The following is a 21,652-nucleotide window of genomic DNA, read 5'->3' on the forward strand; positions in this document are numbered from 1 at the left end:
TTCACCTGATGGGAAGAAGCCATGATCCTGGAAGAGCTGCATGACCAGGGCCCGGCGCTGGTCCAGAGTACGCCGCAGTGATGAGTATGGTACCTTCTCATACTCCAGTTCCCCAAGTACATCCTCAGCTTCTGTACCTGACCAGGGAATAGCATGGTCAAGGTACAGCAGTAGCTTGGGCCTCCCTGCCATCCATCTGACTGTCTACTCAAGCTCTAAATGAATTTTATTTCACAGAGGATCAAAAAAGGGACCTGCCCAAGGTCACATGACAACTTTGGGGGCCTGATGGACACCAGAACCCACTCTTGACCTGCTATGCTTCCTCTGAGTGACACTCAACTCACCTCTCCCATTATCTAACTGCCTCCCCCAAGACCCTACTCCTCCTGCAGGCCCTGGGGACAACTCAGGCCCCCACAGCTCTGGCTACCATGTCATCCGTACCTGTACGGTCAAAGGTGAAGATGTCCCCCTCACACTTAGCACTCTTGGGGGTGTTGGGCTCTGAGCTACAGCTGGAGCGTCTCCTCATTTTGCGCTTAGGTGAGGTGGGATCCTCAGGCGCTGAGTCCAGGTCTGATCAAACAGAAACAGAAACAGGTTCAGTGGAGGAAGCTCTAGTCTGTTCCTCCACCTACCTACCCCAGGCACCCAGCACTCGCCTACCGGTAGAGTTCTTCCTCTTTTTGCGGTAAGAGCCCAGGATGGCCCGGGGTGAAGTGGCCAGAGACTGCAAAGTCGGAGAGGGCAGCACCTCCTCAGGCCGAAACTCAGGCAGCTCAGCAAAACGTTCCTCAAAGTCTACCTCTGACAAGACCCTGCTGGAGAGCCGGCAGGGTCACCTCCTCTGCCTCAGGCTGCAACTGCCCCTGCTCCTACCACCCCATATACTCCACCACGATACCAGCCCATGCTCACTTGTCCACAGAGTCAAAGGTCTTCTTCAGGGGCGGGGGCCGCACCTTCACCTTCTTGCCAGTACTAGCTGCCTCTTTGCGTTCAGGGGTGTCCCCGGCAGCCCTCCCACTGCTGCCCTCGCTGCTGCTGCTGTTGCTACCAGAGGCTGTGGCTGGAGCTGGGGCTGGGCTAGGTGGGGTGGGAGGCTCCCCACGACTCTCCAAGCCCTGCCCAGGGACACGCCAGTCTGAAGATGAGCTGGGGAATTTGCTGGCCTGGGGTGGAGAAGGGCAGGGATGGGGAACACTAAGCTCAGCCTCACCATGGCAAGGGCAGGACAGAGGTGAAAGCTGAGACAGCCTGACATGTGGACCCCTGGAGAAGATCTAGTCACATGACTTAACAAGGGCAAAACATGGACCTCCGAAGGGCAAGGGATACAACACAGGCAGGAGGGATGGACAGAGGGGATCTTTGAACCTGAGGGACACACGGGCATGGGAGTGAAGAGGAGCAGGACAGAAAAGCAATGACAGCAGAGAGGCAAAGCTGGGTACAGCAGGCGCCCCACACCTGCAGATGCTCACCATGGTGTCAGGAACTTTGGTGCTGGTCCGCTCTTCAGCAGCCAGAGGTGGTGGGGAACTGCTCCGGGCTGTGGGAGTCCAGCTCTCTGGGGGTGGCAGAGGAGCTGGTGGTGTGGGCTGCCCCTCAAGTTCAGACTCTGGGGCAGTTGGCTCACGGACAGGGCCAGGCTCCAGAGATTGCCGGGGTGCAGGGCCAGATCGCCCAGAGGCACCTGCCTCAAAGGAGCCCACAGGAATGCTGGCGATGGCTGCCTTCACTTTCTGCGGAGCCTTTGGGCTAGGCCGCTGGGCCTTGGGGGCCACTAAGCTGTAAGTCATGGAGCCTGCAGGTGGAGAGAGCATTTGCTAAGCCAGGCCTGACTAAAGCCCATCTCCTGGGTCCCCCAACTCACCCTGCCCTGAGTTAGTCTGACACCCACCTGTGGCACTGGGGAAAGGACTAGTAGGGGCTGGGGTGGCAGTGGCTGGGGCAGGCGGGCCCTTGGGCAGAATGGTGGCAGCAGGTGGGGTGGTGCTGGTGGCCACAGTATAGACCACGCTTGGAGCGGCCTGGGATGGCTGGGCCAGGGGTGCTGAAGAGGTGGGCACAGGACTGCCAGGGTAAAATGCTGTTATGACGGGACCTCCAGGGGCTGCACAGGCAGGCGGCAGCTGGGGGCTGGGCACAGGTGACACGCCCACTTGGCCAGGAGCCAGCAGTGGGGCTTGGCCTGCTGAGAGAAGAAACAGAGAAGGAAAGGCAGGGTACCAAATTACGGTCCAGGCTGCCTCAGCCCCATCCTGAGTCCCCAGCGCTGCCTGCCAGGCCACCCCTCACCTGAGAGCAGGGGCTGCACGAAGGCGGGGCCACTGGGCCCCAGCGAGGTGAAGCCTAGAGCTACAGAGCTCGTGGGCCCATACGAAGTGACTGTTCCAGCCTGGCTAGATGCAGGGCTGGTACCCAGGGGCAACGCATGCCCGCCCGCTGACTGCACGTAGGTGATTCTGCCACAAGGAGAGGAAACGGAGGAGTGAGGTGAGATGGCCCTACCCCAACCCTTCCCTGGCCTCTGAAGGAGGGCTCGGCAGCAATTACCTGGTGGAGGAGGGCAGCAGGACTTTCTGGGGCTGGGAGGTGGGTCCAGGAAGTGTGGCCGGGCTCAAGGGCGGCACCAGGCCGCTGGGTGTGCTCACAGGCACTGGAGTCAGCTGAATGATCTGTGGGGAAGGGCACCCACAGGCTGCAGTGAGCTGTGGCCCCACTGTGGGGCAGAGGGAGGACCAAGACCTAAGAGCAAGAATCTAAGCAAAAGCAGGTAACACAGAAGTTGGGATCAGGACAGGATGGGAAAGATAACAAGAGATGGGAACATTGAAAAGGAATAAAGCACAAACACTGAGGACTCAAGAAACAGAAAACTCAGGCTGCACAGACCTCAAGGAAGATGGCAAGACAGAGATAAAGACACATAAACAGAAGAAAAAGAACACGACCAAAAGAAAGGCAGAGACAGAAAGAGCGGGGTACAAGAGCCAATACCCAGCAGAAGGCCAGGAAAAAAAAGTGGGGCCATAAGCAGGGTGCCCTCACCTTGCTGGGTGGCTGGGCACCATTCTGTACAGGTACTGAGAAGGGTGGGCTCACCAGGGGCAGCGGCTGGCCAGCCCCTCCACCCCGCACTGACATGCTAGGGGCGGCCAAGGGCACTAGTACCTTCCCAGGCAGCAGCTGGGCTGAGCCACCCGGAGGTGGGGCCTGCACGGGAGAAACTGACTGGGCTGGAAGTTAAGAGGCAAGAAAGGAAAAGGTTACAAGGGAGCCAACCAGTCTGTGGCCCCTCTCCTTGTACTGCCCGGCCCAGGCCTCACCTTTAGGGGGTGGGGCGGAGGGTACAGACTGCAGGATGGGGATCCCAGGAGTGGGTGCAGTGGCGGCCAGGACCTTGCCGTTGGTAGAGGTGCCGGGCGGGAGGGTGAAACGGATGCTGGTGGTGGGTGCAGGGCCACTGGGAGCCGCTGCTTTGGTCCCAGGGGCTGGTGCTGGGGCAGGTGCCACTTGAAGCTGCTGGGGCAGCGTGGGCAAGATGTACTGGACCTGGGTGATTCCCCCAGCCTTGCCCAGGGCACCTGGTTGCAGGATACCCAGGGGTACTGGCCCATTCGGGCCATTTCCAGCACCTGCTCCTGAGCCTGCAGTGGTCCCACTGCCAGGGGTCCCTTGGGCAATAAATTGAACAGCAGGGGGTGCAGGGGCCCCATAGCCTGGGGTGCCTACTAGTAAGTTAGTGACAGTAGCAGGGGCTTTCCCTACGGTGCCCAATAGGGGCCCAGCCACCAAATGTGGGGCTGGTGAGGTGGCTGTTGCTGACTTTTTGTCCGAATACACTAAGCTGACGCCAAGTGGGGAACTCCCAGGCACCCGGGACCCAGTGCCCATTTCAGTCCTGGCACCTGCTATGTCATTTGGAGACGCCTCGGCCCGGCCAGAGTTAGGGAAGGGCTTAGAGGCAATGGGCACAGGAGTGCTGCTGACAGGTCGTACCACATTGGTGACCATGGTGGCAGCAGGGCGGGACAAGGGAGCTGCTGGGGCCCCATAAGCCAGTGATGGAGCCTGAGCTGAGGGCACTCTGGCTCCACTGCCCTCCTGCTCCTCCTTGTTTGGGGGCAGGACCAGTGTCTGCAGGATGCTTCCTCCTCCACTGGGAGACGCTGCAATGACTGAGGGGCCTGGTGGGTCCAGGCCTCCCACGCTTTCAGGTCTCTTGCGCCGAAAGGTAGCAGGATCCGTTGAAAGGAACCGGGTAGCCTTTGAAGGTGTTGCTGGGACCCCAGCCCCAGGGGGTGGGGGCCGCAGTGAGCCTACTGTGCTGCCCTGACCAGACTCCTGGGACTTGAAGGTTCCTGAGCCCAGTGAGAAGGACGTGGCTGCTGAGGTTGAAGAGGCAGGCGAAGATGAGGATGGGGTGGGACCATAGCCTTTACTGAAGGTTGCAGGTGGATCTGGAGGCCCTGGGGGCTCAGGGTCCAGCGACGGACGGCAGTGAGTAAAGGAGGAACGGATTACAGGTGAAAACACTTTCCGACCAAAGCCCTGGGTAGAAGGAAAATGGAGACCCCCCAAGTCAGGAAGTATAGGTATCTAGATACCTACCCCTAGGCCAGGCCAGCCTAAGTTTGTGTCCTGGCCAGCTAAGGGCCTCAACTGTGACTCAACTCCCCATGGGGTGAGTAGCTTGCCCTCTCTGGACTTTAATCTCCCCCTCTGTTAAATGCATGGAAAGAAAAGACATCCCCCTCTTAGCAGTGAATGTGACAGGACAGCACCATTTGCCAAACCCTCACCTTGTTGCCCTCTGGGTCTTCCCCAGAGCTATCTCCACTCTCGCTGTCGGTCACCCGCTCCTTGCACTTGAGATCAATGTCAGTAGTCCCAAAGCCATCATCAGCTGAGGGAGCAGAAGGAAGGGAACAGTACGGGCAAGGGGCTGGATGAACAATCTGGAGACTGGGATCTCTCAGCTCTACCCCAAGGGGGCAGTGAGTGGTGTCCAGGAAGGCTACTTTTCAGCCCAGGGTCATGCCCACTTGTTCAATGCAGGTGCGTAAGTACACAAGAGCAACGTAATCTAACACCCGGAATCTAACATGAACTGGTCATGCCCATGTCCTCCAGATTTCCTACCTGGATGAAAACTTTTCAAGGCAGGAGGGCCCAAAATTAATGTATGCACTCATACACCAATGTGGAAAAAAACAAAGTAGCCTAGGGGATCAAAGTTTTGTGCACCCTCCAAGCCTTGGCATGCTGATTGCTGGCCAGAATTCTGAGTCCTGAAATGCTCACCAATGACATCATCATCCCCTTCCTCCTCACAGATGACCATGCGCTCCTCGTCACTAGTCATGTCTTCACTGGCTGCACGCTGGGAACGAGAGGCTCGGGTGGGCAACAGTGGGGGCCGCCCGCTGGCTGCCAACGCACCTCCCTCACTGGGGGCTGCAAAGGGGCCTGGAGCTCCATACTGGGTGGAAGGCTTTGAGCCAGAGTATGATGTAGGACCAGACACCATCTGCAGGACAGGTGACAGGGAGGGGAGGGTTCAGCTGGGTGGCTTCCTTGGACAGCCCTCCCTCCCACCCCTGGGTGGTCTATACCCCAGACCTGCGTCAATTCCTGTAGTGCCTGGCTGTCTACTTCTCCGCCGTCCAGGCTGTGTACCCCACTGTGGGAGAAGGCTCGGGGCCGGGCTGAGCCAGGTCCCCCAACTGCGTGCAACCGCTCTGCCCCACAGGAGCTGCTCCCTGGAGCCTTGGTGTCTGAGCTCAAGAGTGTCTGGGCTGCGACGGACAGGAGCTCAGAGGACACTGTAAAGTAGAGGGTAACTGTCAGAGTCAAAAAGACTCTCATCAGCACCATGACTGATTAAATAACCCATGGGTATTTCTAGATACTAAGCAGAAAGGTGGAATTTCTGGACCACTTAGTGAAAAACCAACCACCACCCAGCAGCCCAGCACCTCTGTCCTGCTGGGTCATGCCCCATGGGGTTGCAGGAAGCAAGCCTACTCCCTGTGGGGTAGCCCTTCTGAGACTAAGTAGGCCTGGAGACAGGTTCATGATGTGCTGGCTATCTAACCATTGGCCTGTCGAGCCTCAGTGCCCTCATCTCAGAAAGGAAACAAATACCCCCACCCTCACAGAGTTGCAGAGCCATGGCCACAGGATCATTTCAAAAGAGTGCCCCAGGGCCGGGCGTGGTGGCCCACGCCTGTAGTCCCAGTGCTGTGGGAGGCCGAGGCGGGTGGATTGCCTGAGCTCAAAGGTTCGAGACCAATATGAACTGCAGTGATCCAGAGTAAGACCCCATCTCTACTAACATCAAAAACAGCCAGACGTTGTGGTGGGCGTCTGTAATCCCAGCTACTGGGGAGGCAATGGGACAGAGCATCGCCAGAGGAAGAACATTTAAAAAAAGAAGAAACAAAATGAACAACAACAAAAAAAAAAAAAAGAGTACTTCAAATGAAGAAGAATGAACAAGCAAGCTGAAATTAAAAAAATAATAAAATTAAAATAAGAGTGCCCCAGAACACTGCTAGGCACACAAGACACCCTCAGTAAGTAGACCTAGCCGACCAGGGGCACTGTGAACTACAGTGGTTCCAACTATGCTATTGGAGGTCAGCCAAGTTGGGCTTTAAATTCTGACTCTGCCACTTGTTTGGGCCTTTAAGCAAGTGACTTTGCCTCTCTAAGCCTCAGTTTTCCTCATCTGAAAACAGAGTGTGGTTTTGAGTACTAGGGCTCATGTTCCCCGTGGTGCCTGGCACATAGTAAGTGCTCAATAAACAGTTGGTAATGAGATCGCTCATCTGTCTGGATCTTCCTGGCTCCTTCACATGAAACAATTTCCATTTCCTTTCTGGGTAAGGATCATCAGATAAAAGTAACAGAGCACAGAGGAGCTGCTGGGGCAGGGGGTGAGCAAGCAAACAGGCAGCTGGCGGTTCTCAGGGAAAAAGGTGGCAGGGTGGGTAAGCCAAGGGGCTGACTAACCCCCAGGGGCAGCAGCAGTGCCCGTCTCTGACATGCTCCGCTCCCGTGTCTCCTTGTGCCCTCCTACTAGCCCCAGGCTTGTGGGTTTGGCTTCTGAGCTGGACTTCTTTCTGTCCTTGTTGCACCATTTCCAATCTGGGTGGGCCTTGAAGTGGGCCTCCTTCACCTGGCAGGAGAGAGAAAGGCGATCTTTCATTTACCCAACCCTACACCAGAGGAAATCTGGAGGATTCAAGAGGAAGAGGCTTTACCTGGAAAGCAAGGTCATGGTACTTCTGCTTCTCCTTGGGCCCCAGGGCATACCACCACTCGCCCAGGATCTTGCTGACAGTCCTGTTGTCCTGGTTGGGGTGACGCTGGTGGACCAGGGCCCGGTGCCGCTTGCTGAAGATCATGAAGGCATTCATGGGCCGTCGGATATGGTCCTTCTCCCGCTGCATTAAACATAGCACAGAGCAGGATAATTAGGACGAGAGAGACAAGCTTAGGTAGCCACATACAAGACCAGGGAGACAGGCTTGGGTGACCATGGGGTTAACGGTGAACAGGGGACAGACAGAAATAAGGTACCTTATTGGGGCTGCGTCCATCCTTCTCAGAAGATGAATCCCGTTCCTTGGGCAGGGCACTGAGGGACTGGGTCCGTCGTTTTCCAGGTGGCAGAGGCAACTGGATCTCAGGAGACATGATGGAGAGGAAGCTGCGGTGGGGCATAAGGGACAGTAAGGCCCATGTCTCTGGCCACCCCACCCCCTAGTATCAACCCTCAGGGAACTCACGCATCATCGTGGTCACTCTCTGTCTCACTGTCCAACCGGGGCTCTCCTGGGGGGATGGGGACCTCCTCCTCGGTGATGGGAGGGGGACCCTTACCAGGTTCCACCACCCCCAAAGTGTGTGGGGGTCCAGGCCCTGGGCTCTCAGGACATGTGGCTCCAGGAGGTCGCCCAGGGTCAGCACTCCCTGCCCCACCTGGTGGCTGTTCGTGAGCAACAGCTGCCGATTCAGCAGGTTCTGTGGACAAAGAGGTAGATCAGAGGCTCCCAGGCCACCTGGGACCCTATCACATGCCTTCCCACATTCCCCCATCCCTCACCTTTGCTCTGGTTGGAGGCCACTGGATGGCTGGCAGGTTGTTGGGCCTCATTCGGCTGCACAGAGGGGTCGGGCTGGCTGGGTGCCAGGAAGGGGACTAAGGAGTGCCAGGGGAACACAGCCACAGAGCGAGGTTCCACATTCGTCCACACTGTGGAAAGCAGTCAGGTGAGCTGTATAGCAAGAGAACTTGGCCCTGACCCTTGACTCAAGTTCTTTCCCACCCTGAATGCAGTGACTCCCACCCCTTCTTTACACCCTCCCTCCCCAACCCAAGCCTCATAGGCTCATTCATGCAACATAACTCAGGAAAAACTCCTCCCTGAAAGGTTTCTAGATTTATAAAAAAGAATACAGAAGCAGAGAAGGGAAATAGTACTCACACCCCACTCCTCCCCCAACCAACTGCCACAAGCCCTGCCACCAGGGATCAGGCCAGAGGAATGATTTGCTCCTGCTACAAACCAGGTCATGCTTAGCTGCCATCCCATACTCCCCAGCCCCAAGACCTCAGCTGGGCTGGGAACCCCATACCCCAGTCATGCCACATTCTCAGGACCCAAGTTGCCATCCAACCCAGCCCTTCACCTTGGTCTCCCACACCCTTTCCCTTTCCTGAAGCAGATGGCCCTGACTCCCTGCTCCTCCAACCCTCTGTCCATTACCCACAGGCTATAGGATCTCACCCAGCTATGGGGTAGGAGGGGCTCTCTCCTGGCCTTCCCCCCCACAGATGCCAGAGAGCCAGACCTGCTCTTCCCTGGCTGGGCACAAGTGGCTCAAACAGCTCTCCCTTTTCCCCCCTAAGAATTTCCTACTCATGAAGAGGCCTCTCACCCTCTTTCCCAAAAAAACCTTCAGCTTTTCTTTAGCCCTGTGTCCAGACCTCTTGCCCAGAAAGAGGAGAGGGTGTGGTAAACTCCTCAGAAGAAAAGGCCCAGACAATGGGGCATAAGAGAGAATTGTTAAAAGTCTCTGCCCAGAAAAGGCAATGTCAGGTGTTTCCTTGAGGATATGCACAGGAAGATGCTTCCTCACCAAGGGGCTGATCTCAGGGGTCCAATCTTTAGCCCCAGGAGGTGGACAGTAGAAGGGGGAGCCCTGGGCTGGGACCCGCCCCTGGCTGGATTACTGGGGCGGGCCTACGCTAGGAGTGGGCTTCCCCTCTCACTGCCTGGCTCCCTAGGGGAAGTGGAACCAGAAGAGGAGAGAGGCCCCTGCTCGGGGAAGACGAAAAAGGGAGGAGGGAACCGCCCTAGCCCTGGTCTCCATCATTTCAAGCCACCTCCTAATTCAAACCAACCTGACCTGCGGTGACCCCCCCCCCCACTCCATGCCTTCAGAAGCCTGGACCAGGGAGCTCCGTGTAAGGCACTGGCCTCCAGACCTGATTATGTGAGGGGTGACAAAGGAAAAAGTAGACCTCAAGGAAACAGTGTACTGGGATCAGAGAAAGATAGCACTGGCCGCTACTCAAGACTCTGTGACGACTCTGTCCCCTACCCCTGGGGTACTGCAGGCCGGGAAACCTGCTGGGCCCTCCAACCCCATAAAAGCCCCTAGGGACCTGGACCTGTTCCTCTCTTCACAAAGATATTTCTCATCAGGGCCTCATTTTCTGAGGAATGGGGTTAGAAGGGAGCCAGCAAACAATGGAGGGCAGCCCCTTCCTGAACCCCTCCCCTGTGTGCTGCCCATCAGGCTCCTGGGTCTTTCTCTCAAAGTACACCACAAACACTGCAGCCCCTCACTGTGCTCTGAAAAAACAGCGCCTAACTCTACCAAAGCCTTGTCCTTAGCTTTACTACTCAAAGCCTCCTCCCCTAGGACCAGCAGATCTTATGCAGCTCCTATTCTAACCAGCTCCAAAGCCAATTACTCCGGACTCCTCACCTCCAATTCCAGGGTCCTATTCCATCCCATCACTTCATCATCACAGCCGTCCCAAGGTACTCCCCATCCCGCTACACTCCCACCTGCTGTCACTAATCACTCGGCCTGGCTGAGCTCCCTAACTTTACCCCGTCACCCTTTTACTCTGTCTCTACTGTACTATACCCCCATCACCGTTACTCTGCACGCAGCACCCCGACACCGTGACCCCCGCAGTCCCAGGGCCTAGGTACTACTGACCGAACATGCCGAGGCCACGGGAGGCCGCGCCGGACGCGGGCATCAGGGGCCTGTGGGCCGAGTACATGGTCCGGCGCGGGGGGAGCCCGGCAGGGGCTCGCACCTCCTCAGCGACCGACGCCGCTCCGCCCGCAGCCGGCTCCTCAGCCGTCGCCGCTTGGGCCCGGGGGGAGCGGGAGGCCGTCGCCGCATGCCCCCCCCCGCCGCCCCCCTCTGGCCGCCCCACGCGGGGGTCTCCGCCGGGCGCGCCTGCGCACAGCGCCGCTTGCCTCCCGCCGCCCGGGGGGCGGGGGAGGTCAGCGCGCACCGGCCCCGCCCCGCCCCCCGGCGCGCGCGGGGGCCGTCACGGGGCGAGCGGCACGGGGGCCATCGGCACCGCCCCCTCCCTCTCCCTCCTCCCTTGCCTAGTCCAGCGGGCGGGGCAGGCGGGGCAGGCGGGGCGGGGCGGGGCGCGGCGCGCGTGCGCGGGGGCGGCCCCCCTGCCCTCCCCGCTCGCTGGCTCGCTCGCTCCCTCCCTCCCTCGCAGCTCCGGCGGGTAACGGCTCTGGCCCCGCGCGTCCCAGCTGCCAGCGCCGCCGCCCCGCCTTTCCGGGCCCAGGGCCCGCAGTTCAGCGCCGGGTCGACCTCCGGCCCCGGGCGGGCAGACGGACCAGCGTGCGTGCGTCTGTGCGCTCCGAGCGAGCCCCGCGCCGAACCACCGCCGCCTCCCCGCCCCGCCACTACTACGCGCTCCCCTCCCCCCGGCGCGCCTCCCCCCGCCCCTTCCCCGCTTCCCCCAAGGCCTTCCGCGCAAGTCCGGCCCCCCGCGCGTGAGCTCATTGGCTGCCGCCGCCGCGCGCGGGTCAGGCCCCGCCGCGCCCGCCCCCATTGGCCGCCCCGGGGGAACGTCAGTCATATGCAAATAAGGGCAGGGCGGGGCGAGCTCCGGTTGGCCCCAAGCCGGCCGGGGGCGGGACCGCGGTAGGAAGGTGGCAGGGAGGGCGCACTGCAGTAAAGGCACCGAGCCAGGGGGCGGTCCGGGGCGCCGCGCTGCGGAGGCACCGGGGTTGTGCGTGGCGTTGTGAGTCTAGTCTGTGCAAGGAACATCCTCACGCGCGGCTCGGCCCGTTTTTCGCAGGCCTGCCTGGGCGTGCCTGGCCCCGCAGGGCAAACCGCGCAGGTTGGGCGAGCCATCCCCGAGCCCTCACCAACTCTCTCTCCCTCACACACAGACACACACGCACACACACTCTCTCTCCCCCGCCTCGGGCATACTTTAGTGCCACACCCATTATCTCTTACACACCCCACGGGTGCATATGTCCTCGGTCTTACACCCACACCGTCACACCTCGCACACCTGCTCACATAAATGTACTACCTAACAAACACAGGGTCCATCACTCCCACCCACCATCCTGCACACTCACTTTCAGCCATCCTGTTTACATCAACCATTTCATCCATGCCCTGTCACACATGCCTCACCAACATGTATCCTCATCATACTCCCACCAGCCCAAATGAATCATGCAGACTAGTGTATCAAACAGAGTTCAGCACAGCCTCTACTGCTTGTCCACTACAGACATCCCACATACCTCCCACACAACCACACACTCTTCCATCTTAATAAACTCTCATACAGCCTTCCTAGCACTCACAATGCACCCCTAATTCTCAATACACGTTAATTCTCACAGACATGGTCATATTGACTCCACACACGGGTACCATGTCAGTGCCCAGGCCCATTACGTACGTATACAGAGCCTCAGCTACCTAGCCTGACACTTTTCTGCCACTCAGGGACATCTACCTAGCAGGGCACCACCATGGCTGGACCTGACAGCCTAGGCTGAGAGCCACACCCAGACTCCCCAAAACAGACAAGGAAGAAAGGAAAGGAACACTGGGGCTGCTGTCTGCTGGGAGCTTGTATGTATCATTTGGTTCACTGAATCCTCACAGCCACCTAGGGAGATATACTTTATTACACCCATGTTCAGATGAGAAAATGAGCCTGAGGTATTGAATAAATCGTGTAAGATCATGCTGCCAAGGTGTCCCAGCCTAGTGCTCCAACTCAAGTGCTCTTTCCATTACTCAAGACTAAACTTCAGAGTGGATAAAGGCAGAGGATTCCAAAAGAGAGGCCCAGGAATATAATCAGACCATACAGAGAATGGTGAACTACAGAAAGGTGAGAGGGCACATATGGAGACAAAGGCAAGGGTCTAGGGCCCACAAAGCAGAGATGCAGAGGCCTTGGACCACCCAGCAGGGGCCCTGGAGTCACACTTGAGCAGATAATGGTTGCACAGACTCAGATGGACCAAGACTGGGCTCCTATACTGGTTGGGTCATCCACAGAGCAGACAAACCATTTTCCCATGCATTGACAGAGCTGAAGGCATGTAGAGGGTGCAAAAACTGGGTAACCAGAGTCCAGAGGGGAAGGGAAGGTCTGTAGCTCTCCGACCTCCTGAGACTGCAGGACCAGACACTTGGCTGTGAGCCTGGAGGGGCTACCAGAGGGACTATTAGGTGACTGCCCCCTCCTCCCTATGCGGCCCCAGACTCAGACCCTCCATTACCTCACTGCCCCAGGGACTGCAATGTGAGGCAGGAATTGAGGCTGAAATCAATGTGGCCCACTATCACCCCACCAGCTGCCCCCACCTCTCCCCATCGGTGAGTGAGTCACCTACTGGCAAGTTAACCCCTTCTCTACTGCAATGCAGCCCAAGGACAGAACTCACAGGAGCTCTGCCCCTAGCTCCCCCAGTTCTATTGGGTGAGAAAAAGAGCCAGGCATAATGGCACAACAGGGAAAGAGGGCCCCACACATCTGGGAAGGTTACACATCTGGTAGAAGACACCATGCCCATGGAGGAAGATGGAAAGAGGCCCCTTTTGGGGCAGGGTACAACCAAGTGGGGGCCCACTCTGGCAGGGAGGGGCAGGAATCTGGATGGGAAGGGCCCCCCTGCACTGGGCTCTTGGCCAGCCCTATACTTAGCTTCTATTGTTCAGGGTGGAGGAACTCTGGGTGGGGGTGGATTGGGAGCAGAGGGGAGGGAGCAGGTCCTATCCCTAGACAGCTTCCTCTCTCCTGCCATCCCAGACCCTAACTGGGGCCTCCCTAATTAAAAAAACTGGGAGGGTTCCCCAAACTAGGGCCCCAACATCATCTAAGGAGATACAAAACCATCTTTCACTGGAGGCAGGTACTGGGCAAGATTGTGATGGCAGCCACCCCCTGCACTCTTAACCAATTTCACAAAAGGTTTACCCCAAAGAGCCCCCACTATACCACCACACCCCAGCTGGCTTGAGGACAAGAAGCCCAGATGCAGACACCAGCAGCCACCTGGGCGGCACAGGCCAAGGCCTGCCCAGAGGCCTGGGGCGAGCAGCCAGGGATGCTGACAGACTGAGGGACAGGCAGACAAGCTCTAAACTCATGGGCACCATTTATTGAGCCCGTGAGGCACTCCGCCCCCGCTGGCCGCCCGCAGCTCCCCACCCGGGTCTCCGCCTCAGCTCACCACCCTAGTGTCCCCAGCTCCCCTCACCCGCTCTCCAGATACACACCCACCCACCCACCCACCCGGGCGTCGGCGACGGCCAGGGTTGCCTGGGGAACGAGCCCAGGATTGGGCTGGCGCAGCTCCGCGGGGATGGGGGGCTAAAAATAGCGCTGGGGTGAGTCAGTGTGAGTGGGGCTGGGGTAGGCAGGGGGATCAGGAGGGAAAAAGAGATAGGGGAGGTGTGGGGGAGCGTCCCCAGGGATTGGGAGATGGGCGGGATGCGGGTTTGAGGGTAGGAGGGGGGTAGGGGAGGTTGTACAGGCGCCCGGGCTGGGAGGGCCGATCGGCGCGGGCTGAGGGAGGCGCCAAGGCCCAGGCAGAGGAGGGGGTGCCGCCCTGTGTTCCCCTCCCTTCCCCGGGCTCACGAGATTTTCCACTCGCCGCCTGGCCCCCAGCCAACCCCCGACAAGCCCTACAAAGCTGCTTTGTGCTGGGAGGGCGGGCGGGCGCCTGGCCGGCCTGACACCCACGCGGGCCGCGGTGGGGCGCGGGCCAGCTGGCACCCGAGATGTCTGCGGTGGGGGGGCACCTAGAGCCAGGACATAGCCGCACAGGGGTTAATTGCGCAGAGCCAGGGAAAAGCTGGCCTTGGCCAATCGGCGGCCGACGGGCGCGATGGCAGCCAATGGGAAGAATGGCGAACCAATGCTGGGGGCCCTAGGTATGAGCAGGGGCTGGGTGCGGCCTTTACCAGGTGCCGTCCAGGTCTACACAGCTCTGTGCATCCTGTTTTCCCGACTACCACTCAGAGAAAGGTAGCATCCTTGCATCAGGAGACAACACGGCCGGGATTTCAACCCAAGCCTGTCTGGCTCCACAATCAGTTTTTCCGCTGAAATGGGGGGACAGGGGTTCCCTGCCCAGGCCCGCGTGGGGAGCGGGAACAGGGGACAAGGTGGGGGCAGAGAAGGCGGTGCGGCAGGCTAGAGTCCAGCCGCCTGCGGTGCAGCCGCTGCCGCCGGTGGTAATGGGAGCCAGACGCCGTCGCCGCCGCTAATGCGCCTCCCTCCCGGCCACTAATGGAGCCATTAATGCCCGGGCGCCTGGGGCTCTAGGATGCGCCCCCGCCCCAACCACCCTCTGCCACGCATGCGCGCGCTGGCCTCCCCCACTGCCGGCCGCCAGGAGGCAGCCTGAACCCTCGCAGCGCCTAGTGTGGCAGAGCGCAAAGTTGTGGGCGATAGGGTCCCTTCCATGAAGTCCCCAAGACTCACCCCTACATCCTCACAAGCTCTCCTCTCGTTCTCTTCTTCCCAGCCTAGGCCTCCTTCCTCTCCAGGGCCGTCTCCAGGAGTCTTCGACACCTATATCCATCCTTTTCTTTTCACCTGCTCTAAACACTTTCTTGCTTCTTTAGCGGCCCCCGAGTAGAACCCCGAATTCTCAGCCTGCCATTCAAAACTGAGCCTGTCCTCCATGGCACCCTTAGGCTAAGCCTGTACTCCTATCTGCTCCAGCCTCAACTAGCTGCTCAGAGCTCATGCACTTTAACTTCTGGCCTTTGCTCGTGCCCCCGCTTCTGCCTGTTTTGCCCTTCCCTTTCTTTCACTATTGTAAAAGCTACTCATTCCATACTTCAGCTCCAACATCACCTCTAATGAGAAGTCTACTTGAACCTCCCTGATCAACCCCACACGAGCCACTGAGTTGTCCCTATCCCCTGGCTTCCCCAGACTGGGTTATCTCCCTCTGCTCATCTTTGCCTGTGCAGCCTGCATCCACATCTGCCTTCCCCGCCCACCTGCTGCACCCCTGGATCTGGCAGAGGGATGAGAGAGCTGACTTCTGGTGGTGGAGACAGGGGTCACTATTTTTGAGACAAATAGAAATTATGGTGGGCAGAACCTGGATTTGGGAGTCAGGACACCTAGGCTCAACCACCTTGACTCCTCTTTCTAGGCCTCATTTTTCCCACCTGTCCAAGTGCAATGGATAGGTATTGCCTAGTCTTTGAGGCCCTACCTCCAGGGGTGGACTACTTCCAGGACTATGCTCAATGGAGCTAACACCAAATGCATCTGTTGAAAGGTCCAGAGTAGAGGGAGGTAGGGTGATCTGGGTCATGCCCTCTAGCAGGTGGGTGTGCACAGAAGCTGCTTTCCTGCTGCCCCCCACAGCCGGATCTCCTAGCTTGGCCTATACAGCCCCTGCTTTCCTGCCAGTCTTAGTAACAGGTGCTTGGATAGTGGACAGGTCGGCAAGTTGGATCCGAATACTTCTCAGCATTTTCAGGGACAGCAGTAGGTAATAAATTTGTCAAGGTGGTGGCACTTGTGGTTCAGTGGGTAGGGCGCTGGCCCCATATACCAAGGGTGGCAGGTTTGAACCTGGCCCCAGCCCAACTGCAACAAAAAATAGCTGGGCGTTGTGGCAGGCACCTGTAGTCCCAGCTACTCGGGAGGCTGAGGCAAGACAATAGCTTAAGCCCAAGAGTTAGAGGTTGCTGTGAGCTGTGACCAGGACACTCTACTGTGGGCAACAGAGTAAGACTGTCTCAAAAAAAATAAATAGGGCGGCACCTGTGGCTCAAAGGTGTAGGGCACCAGCCCCATATACCAGAGGTGGTGGGTTCAAACCCGGCCCTGGCCAAAAACTGCAATCAATCAATCAATAAAAATTTGTGGCTCAGCGCCTGTAGCTCAAGTAGCTAAGGTGCCAGCCACATACACCTGAGCTGGCGGGTTCAAATCCAGCCCGAGCCCACCAAACAACAATGACGGCAACAACCAAAAAATAGCCGGGTATTGTGGTGGGCACCTGTAGTCCCAGCTACTTGGAAGGCGGAGGCAAGAGAATCGCCTGAGCCCAGGAGTTGGAGGTTGCTGTGAGCTGTGATGCCACAACACTCTACCCAGAGTGATAGCTTGAGGCTCTGTCTCAAAAAAAAAAAAAAAAAAACATATATATATATATATATATATATTTGTCAAGAGAGGGCTCCCAGGCCTGGACAGTCTCCCAAAACTCCCCAAGATGGGAGTAGGGGACCTGTACTTAAAAGATCAGAACAGGCTTGGCACATGTAGCACAGTGGTTACGGCACCAGCCACACACACCGAGGCTGGCGAGTTCAAACCCAGGCTGGGCCAGCTAAACAATGATGTCAACTTCAACAAAAAATAGCTGGGTGTTGTGGCGGGTGCCTATAGTCCCAGCTACTTGGGAGGCTGAGGCAAGAGAATTGCTTAAGCCCAAGAGTTTGAGGTTGCTGTGAGCTGTGATGGCATAGCACTCTACCAAGGGCAACATAGTGAGACTCTGTCTCAAAAAATAAATAAATAAATAAATACATAATCAGAACAGGCCAGACAAGTAGCTGATGCCTGTAATCCTGGCATTCTGGGAGGCCGAGGTGAGTGGATTACTTGAGCTCATGAGTTCAAGACCTACCTGAGCAAGAGCCAGACCCCATGTCTAAAAACAAAAACTAATCGTTGTGGCAGGCACCTGTAATCCTAGCTACTTGGGAGGCTGAGACAAGAGGATCACTTGTGCCCAAGAGTTTGAGCTTGCTGTGAACTATGACACCATGGCACTCAACCCCAAGGTAACTGAGTAAGACTCTATCTAAATAAATAACAGGTACAATGGCTCATTCCTGTAATTCTAGCACTCTGGTGGGAGGCTATGGCAGGTGAAATGCTTGAGAGTTCAAGACCAACCTGAGCAAGAGTGAAACCCTGTCTCTACCAAAATAGAAAAACTAGCCAGTCATCACAGTGGGCACCAGTAGTCCTAGCTACTTTAGAGGCTGAGGTAGGAGGATCTCTTGAGCCCAAGAGTTTGAGGTTGCTATGAGCTATGATCTACTCAGGGCTACAGAGTGAGACTCTGTCTGAAAAAAAAAAAAATTTTTTTTTTTTTTTTTCAGAATACCTGATGTGCATGGGGCGGAGGTGGAAGGCTGGGATGGGGGCAGCCAGTTTGTCTAAAGCAGTGGTTCTCCACCTTCCTAATGCCGCGACCCTTTAATACGGTTCCTGTGGGCCACAACCCACAGGTTGAGAACCACTAATCTAAAGAATAGGAAAGGGAGGGCCAGGGGAGAGGTCAAGTGTGGCCCAGAGACACAGGATCCCAAGACCGGGAGCCAAAACAGAAAGAAGAGCTGGGCACAGTGGCTAAACCTGTAATCCTAGCACTGTGGGAGGCCAAGGCGGGTGGATTGCTTGAGTTCAGGAGTTCGAAACCATCCTGAACTAGAGCAAGACCCTGTCTCTAAAAAAAAAAAAAAAAAAAGCCAGGCATTGTGGCAGGTGCCTGTAGTCCCAGCTACTTGGGAGGCTGAAGCAAGAGGATCACTTGAGCCCAAAAGTTTGAGGTTACTGTGAACTATGACACCATGGTATTCTACCAAGGGCGACAAAATGAGACTCTGTCTCAAAAAAAGAGTGTGCTGACAAAGACTGAAATAAAACCAGAAAGGCATAGAAAGCCAGACTCAGACATAACAGACAGAGGTATAGAGAGAGACACATAGACCCAGAAATAGAGACCAGAGAGTCATATAGGAACCCAAGAGTAAGACATACAGTGGCTCAAAGAGAAAGACAGTCAGAGGCCCAGGAAAAGAGGCAGTGCCTGTCAATAAGGGGAAACCAGGCAGGAAGCTGGAGACTGGCAGGGAGCCCATGCCAGGAATGGGACTAAGACATCTGGCCTCCTGGACTGGGGCTATAGGCCCTGTGGCGGGTTCCCTTCCTGGGAAGCAGGCAGGAAGAGTCAGAGGGAGGTGGCAACAGCAGCTGGCTGGCCATGCCATGCACAGAATGTGGGGAATGCCAGGACGCCTGCCCCAGCAAGTCCCCCAGCGGAAGCAAATGTCTGGTGGGGGGGCAGGAGCAGGCAGGCTTCCCTGGGCCGCCCCCTCACACCTGCTCCCCTCTGATGGAGGGTCAGTTCTTGGCATGGACCAGCAGATGGGACTAGGACTATGGCCTCTCTCAACCACTAGACACAGTCTGCACTATTGGGGCCTCAAAGAGAGAAGGCCCCAAGGTATTTACCTCCCAAGGGTTTTGGGAGGCCTCTGGGAGAATGAAAGGGCTAGCTGTTTGGAAACCTGAAGACAGCCTGGACTCCTCACCATGGGTGTTGTCAGGGAGGCGCTGCTCAGAAATGCCAGGACAAGCACTGGGCAAGTTCTGACAGCCAGGTGGCTTTCAGTGAGGAGCCTCCCTTTCCTAAACCTCAGTTCTTCCCCTAGCTTCACAGCATTAGACAGATTTGATGAACTGTCCCCTAAGACTGGGGCTGGGCACCATGGTATATGTTCAATAAAGGTTAGTTATTATTATTACTATCATCTTTTTTTTTTTTGAGACAAGCTCTCACTTTGTTACCCAAGCTACAGTGCAGTGACATCATCATAGCTCCAGGAGTTTGCAACCTCAAACTCCTGGACTCAAGTAATCCTCCTGCCTCAGCCTTCCAAGTAGCTGGAACTATAGGTGTGCACCACCATCCCCAACTAAATTTTCTAATTTTTGTAGAGACAGGGTCTCACTCTTGCTTAGGCTGATCTTAAACTCCTGGCCTCAAGCAATCCATATGCCTCTCAAAGTGATAGGACTACAGGTGTGAGAGCCATGGCATCTGGCACTGTATCATTATTACTGATACTACTTACGGGCCTGGGTTCTGGAGCCAGAAAACCTGACTTCAAATCCTGATTCTCTATCTTCCTAGCGGGGTGACCTTGGGCAGTCACATCCTCTCTGACTGCAGTTTCCTCCTTTGTCAAATGGAACTAATAATCATACTGACCTCCTGGGACATTGAGAAGATTCAGCGAGCAAATGCTTGGCAGAACTCACAGGTAAGCCAGACACAGGTAGCCAGTACTCAGTTGTTTTTGTTTGTTTTGAGACAGAGTCTCACCATGTTGCCCTCAGTAGAATGTCACAGCGTCACAGCAACCTCAAACTCTTGGGCTTAAGCAATTCTCTTCCCTCAGCCTCCCAAGTAGCTGGGATGACGGGCGCCTGCCACAATGTCCAGCTACTTTTTTATTGCAGTTGTCACTGTTGTTTAGCTGGCCTGGGCCGGGTACAAACCTGCCAGCCTCAGTGCATGTAGCTGGTGCCATAACCACTGTGCTATGGGCGCTGAGCCAGTGCTCAGTTATTATTACTACAACTTTTGGAAGTGAGGTCCTATGATCCGGAGATTGGAAGACTTGATTCAAGGCCCAGTGTTTCCCTTCTCTGGCTTGATGACCTCAGTCAAGACTCTCCTTTTGTCAGGGCCTCACTTTTCCTCATCTGGAAAATGGTGGCAAGAACCCCTGCTGGGGGGTGGCGCCTGTGGCTCAGTCGGTAAGGCGCCGGCCCCATATACCGAGGGTGGCGGGTTCAAACCCGGCCCCCGCCAAACTGCAACCAAAAAATAGCCGGGCGTTGTGGCAGGCGCCTGTAGTCCCAGCTACTTGGGAGGCTGAGACAAGAGAATCGCTTAAGCCCAGGAGTTGGAGGTTGCTGTGAGCTGTGTGAGGCCATGGCACTCTACCAAGGGCCATAAAGTGAGACTCTGTCTCTACAAAAAAAAAAAAAAAAAAAAGAACCCCTGCTGGGCCTGCCCTCCCACCACAGTGCCATCCCTCCTACCACAGCAGCAGTGGAGGTCGTGTGAGACAATGCTATGGGGGCAATGTTGGGGGCTATGGGCACAAAGAAGGTGAAAGGCAGGGGTTAAAGACCCTGTGCTTTTCCTTCAGCCTAACAAAGGAAATCCCTGTTCTGCCAGCTTCTATGAAATGTTCATATCACCTATAACAAATGTAAAAAACATTGGCCAATGTGAAACACACAGCTCCCAAACTCAGTGCTATATAAGCATAAGGAGCAACACAGCCCCCATGTCTCTGTGCCCTGGCTCTGGGGACAGGCCTAGGCTGGATGTCTATGAGGGCAGGGCTGGAGCTCCTTCCTGAATTGACCCCTGCCCCAGCCCAAGCTACAGTGACTCCTACCAACATCTGCACCCCAGCCTCCTTCCTCCCTGGTCTCCCTGCTTCTCAGGAACTCAAACTCACCCTCCATTGTACAGCCAGAGTTGGATTTGCTCAAAACCATAAGTTCTTAAGTCTTACAGGGGCCTTCTATGATTTGACCTTTGCTCACCAATCCAGCTATTCACTAACCTTCTAGAGCCCTTGACTTTGAACATTCAACGTCTTGTTTTTGCCTCAAGGCTTGTGTGACATCTTCCCTCTGCCTGAAGGTCCTTTCTGCCCTCCTTGCTGGACTCAAGTCTGTACATCCGTCAGGTCTCAGTTTATCAGCTCCTCTTTAAGAAGCCCTCCCTGACTTCTCAGGCTGCATCAGTGTCTTCTCTGGGCTCCTACAGCCTCCTAAGCTTTCTCTACCCCGGCCCAGACCACTGGAACTGTCACTGTCTAGAAATGGGTCAGTCTACTCCAGAGACTGTGAGCCCAATGAGGGCAGGGCTGTGTCCTCAGCACCATCCAGCACAGGACTAGGCATAGAGGGGTCCCTGGATCAAAAGTGGATTAATAGGCTCAGCACCTGTGCTCAGTGGTTAGGGTGCCGGCCACATACACCAGGGGTGGTAGGTTTGAACCCAGCCTGGGCCTGCTAAACAACGACAACCACAACAATAACAACAACATAAAACTGGATGTTGTGGCAGGTGCCTTAATCCCAGCTACTTGGGAGGCTGAGGCAAAAGAATTGTTTGAGCCCAAGACTTTGAAGTTGCTGTGAGATATGATGCCACGGCACTCTACTGAGGATGAAAAAGTGAGAATCTGTCTCAAAAAAAAAAAAAAAAAAAAAAAAGGCTCGGCTCCCATAGCTCAGTGGTTA

General features: G+C 56.4%; 1 protein-coding gene across 9 annotated transcripts in view; it reads right to left on the reverse strand.

Annotated features, from left to right (window-relative positions):
* CIC (capicua transcriptional repressor) overlaps positions 1 to 21,652 on the reverse strand; it is a 30,697-nt gene that overhangs the window by 1,071 nt on the left and 7,974 nt on the right. For 3 of the 9 annotated variants that reach the window (XM_053606541.1, XM_053606539.1, XM_053606540.1), the window contains exons 3-20: positions 8,123 to 8,272; positions 7,806 to 8,040; positions 7,597 to 7,726; positions 7,278 to 7,460; positions 7,027 to 7,192; positions 5,632 to 5,834; positions 5,314 to 5,539; positions 4,812 to 4,915; positions 3,336 to 4,560; positions 3,058 to 3,245; positions 2,563 to 2,684; positions 2,305 to 2,471; positions 1,907 to 2,200; positions 1,488 to 1,810; positions 922 to 1,175; positions 670 to 824; positions 448 to 579; positions 6 to 137 (exon numbers count right to left, since the gene is read on the reverse strand). In XM_053606541.1, the coding sequence (XP_053462516.1) occupies positions 6 to 137; positions 448 to 579; positions 670 to 824; positions 922 to 1,175; positions 1,488 to 1,810; positions 1,907 to 2,200; positions 2,305 to 2,471; positions 2,563 to 2,684; positions 3,058 to 3,245; positions 3,336 to 4,560; positions 4,812 to 4,915; positions 5,314 to 5,539; positions 5,632 to 5,834; positions 7,027 to 7,192; positions 7,278 to 7,460; positions 7,597 to 7,726; positions 7,806 to 8,040; positions 8,123 to 8,272 (4,389 nt within the window). Of the gene's footprint in view, positions 1 to 5; positions 138 to 447; positions 580 to 665; positions 825 to 921; positions 1,176 to 1,487; positions 1,811 to 1,906; positions 2,201 to 2,304; positions 2,472 to 2,562; positions 2,685 to 3,057; positions 3,246 to 3,335; positions 4,561 to 4,811; positions 4,916 to 5,313; positions 5,540 to 5,631; positions 5,835 to 7,026; positions 7,193 to 7,277; positions 7,461 to 7,596; positions 7,727 to 7,805; positions 8,041 to 8,122; positions 8,273 to 10,254; positions 10,964 to 21,652 lie in introns of those variants that run through there. The other 6 variants (XM_053606546.1, XM_053606545.1, XM_053606544.1 and 3 more) reach the window with 6 other exon arrangements.

This window comes from Nycticebus coucang, chromosome 10 (genome assembly GCF_027406575.1).
Source record: "Nycticebus coucang isolate mNycCou1 chromosome 10, mNycCou1.pri, whole genome shotgun sequence".
Lineage (NCBI taxonomy): Eukaryota > Metazoa > Chordata > Mammalia > Primates > Lorisidae > Nycticebus > Nycticebus coucang.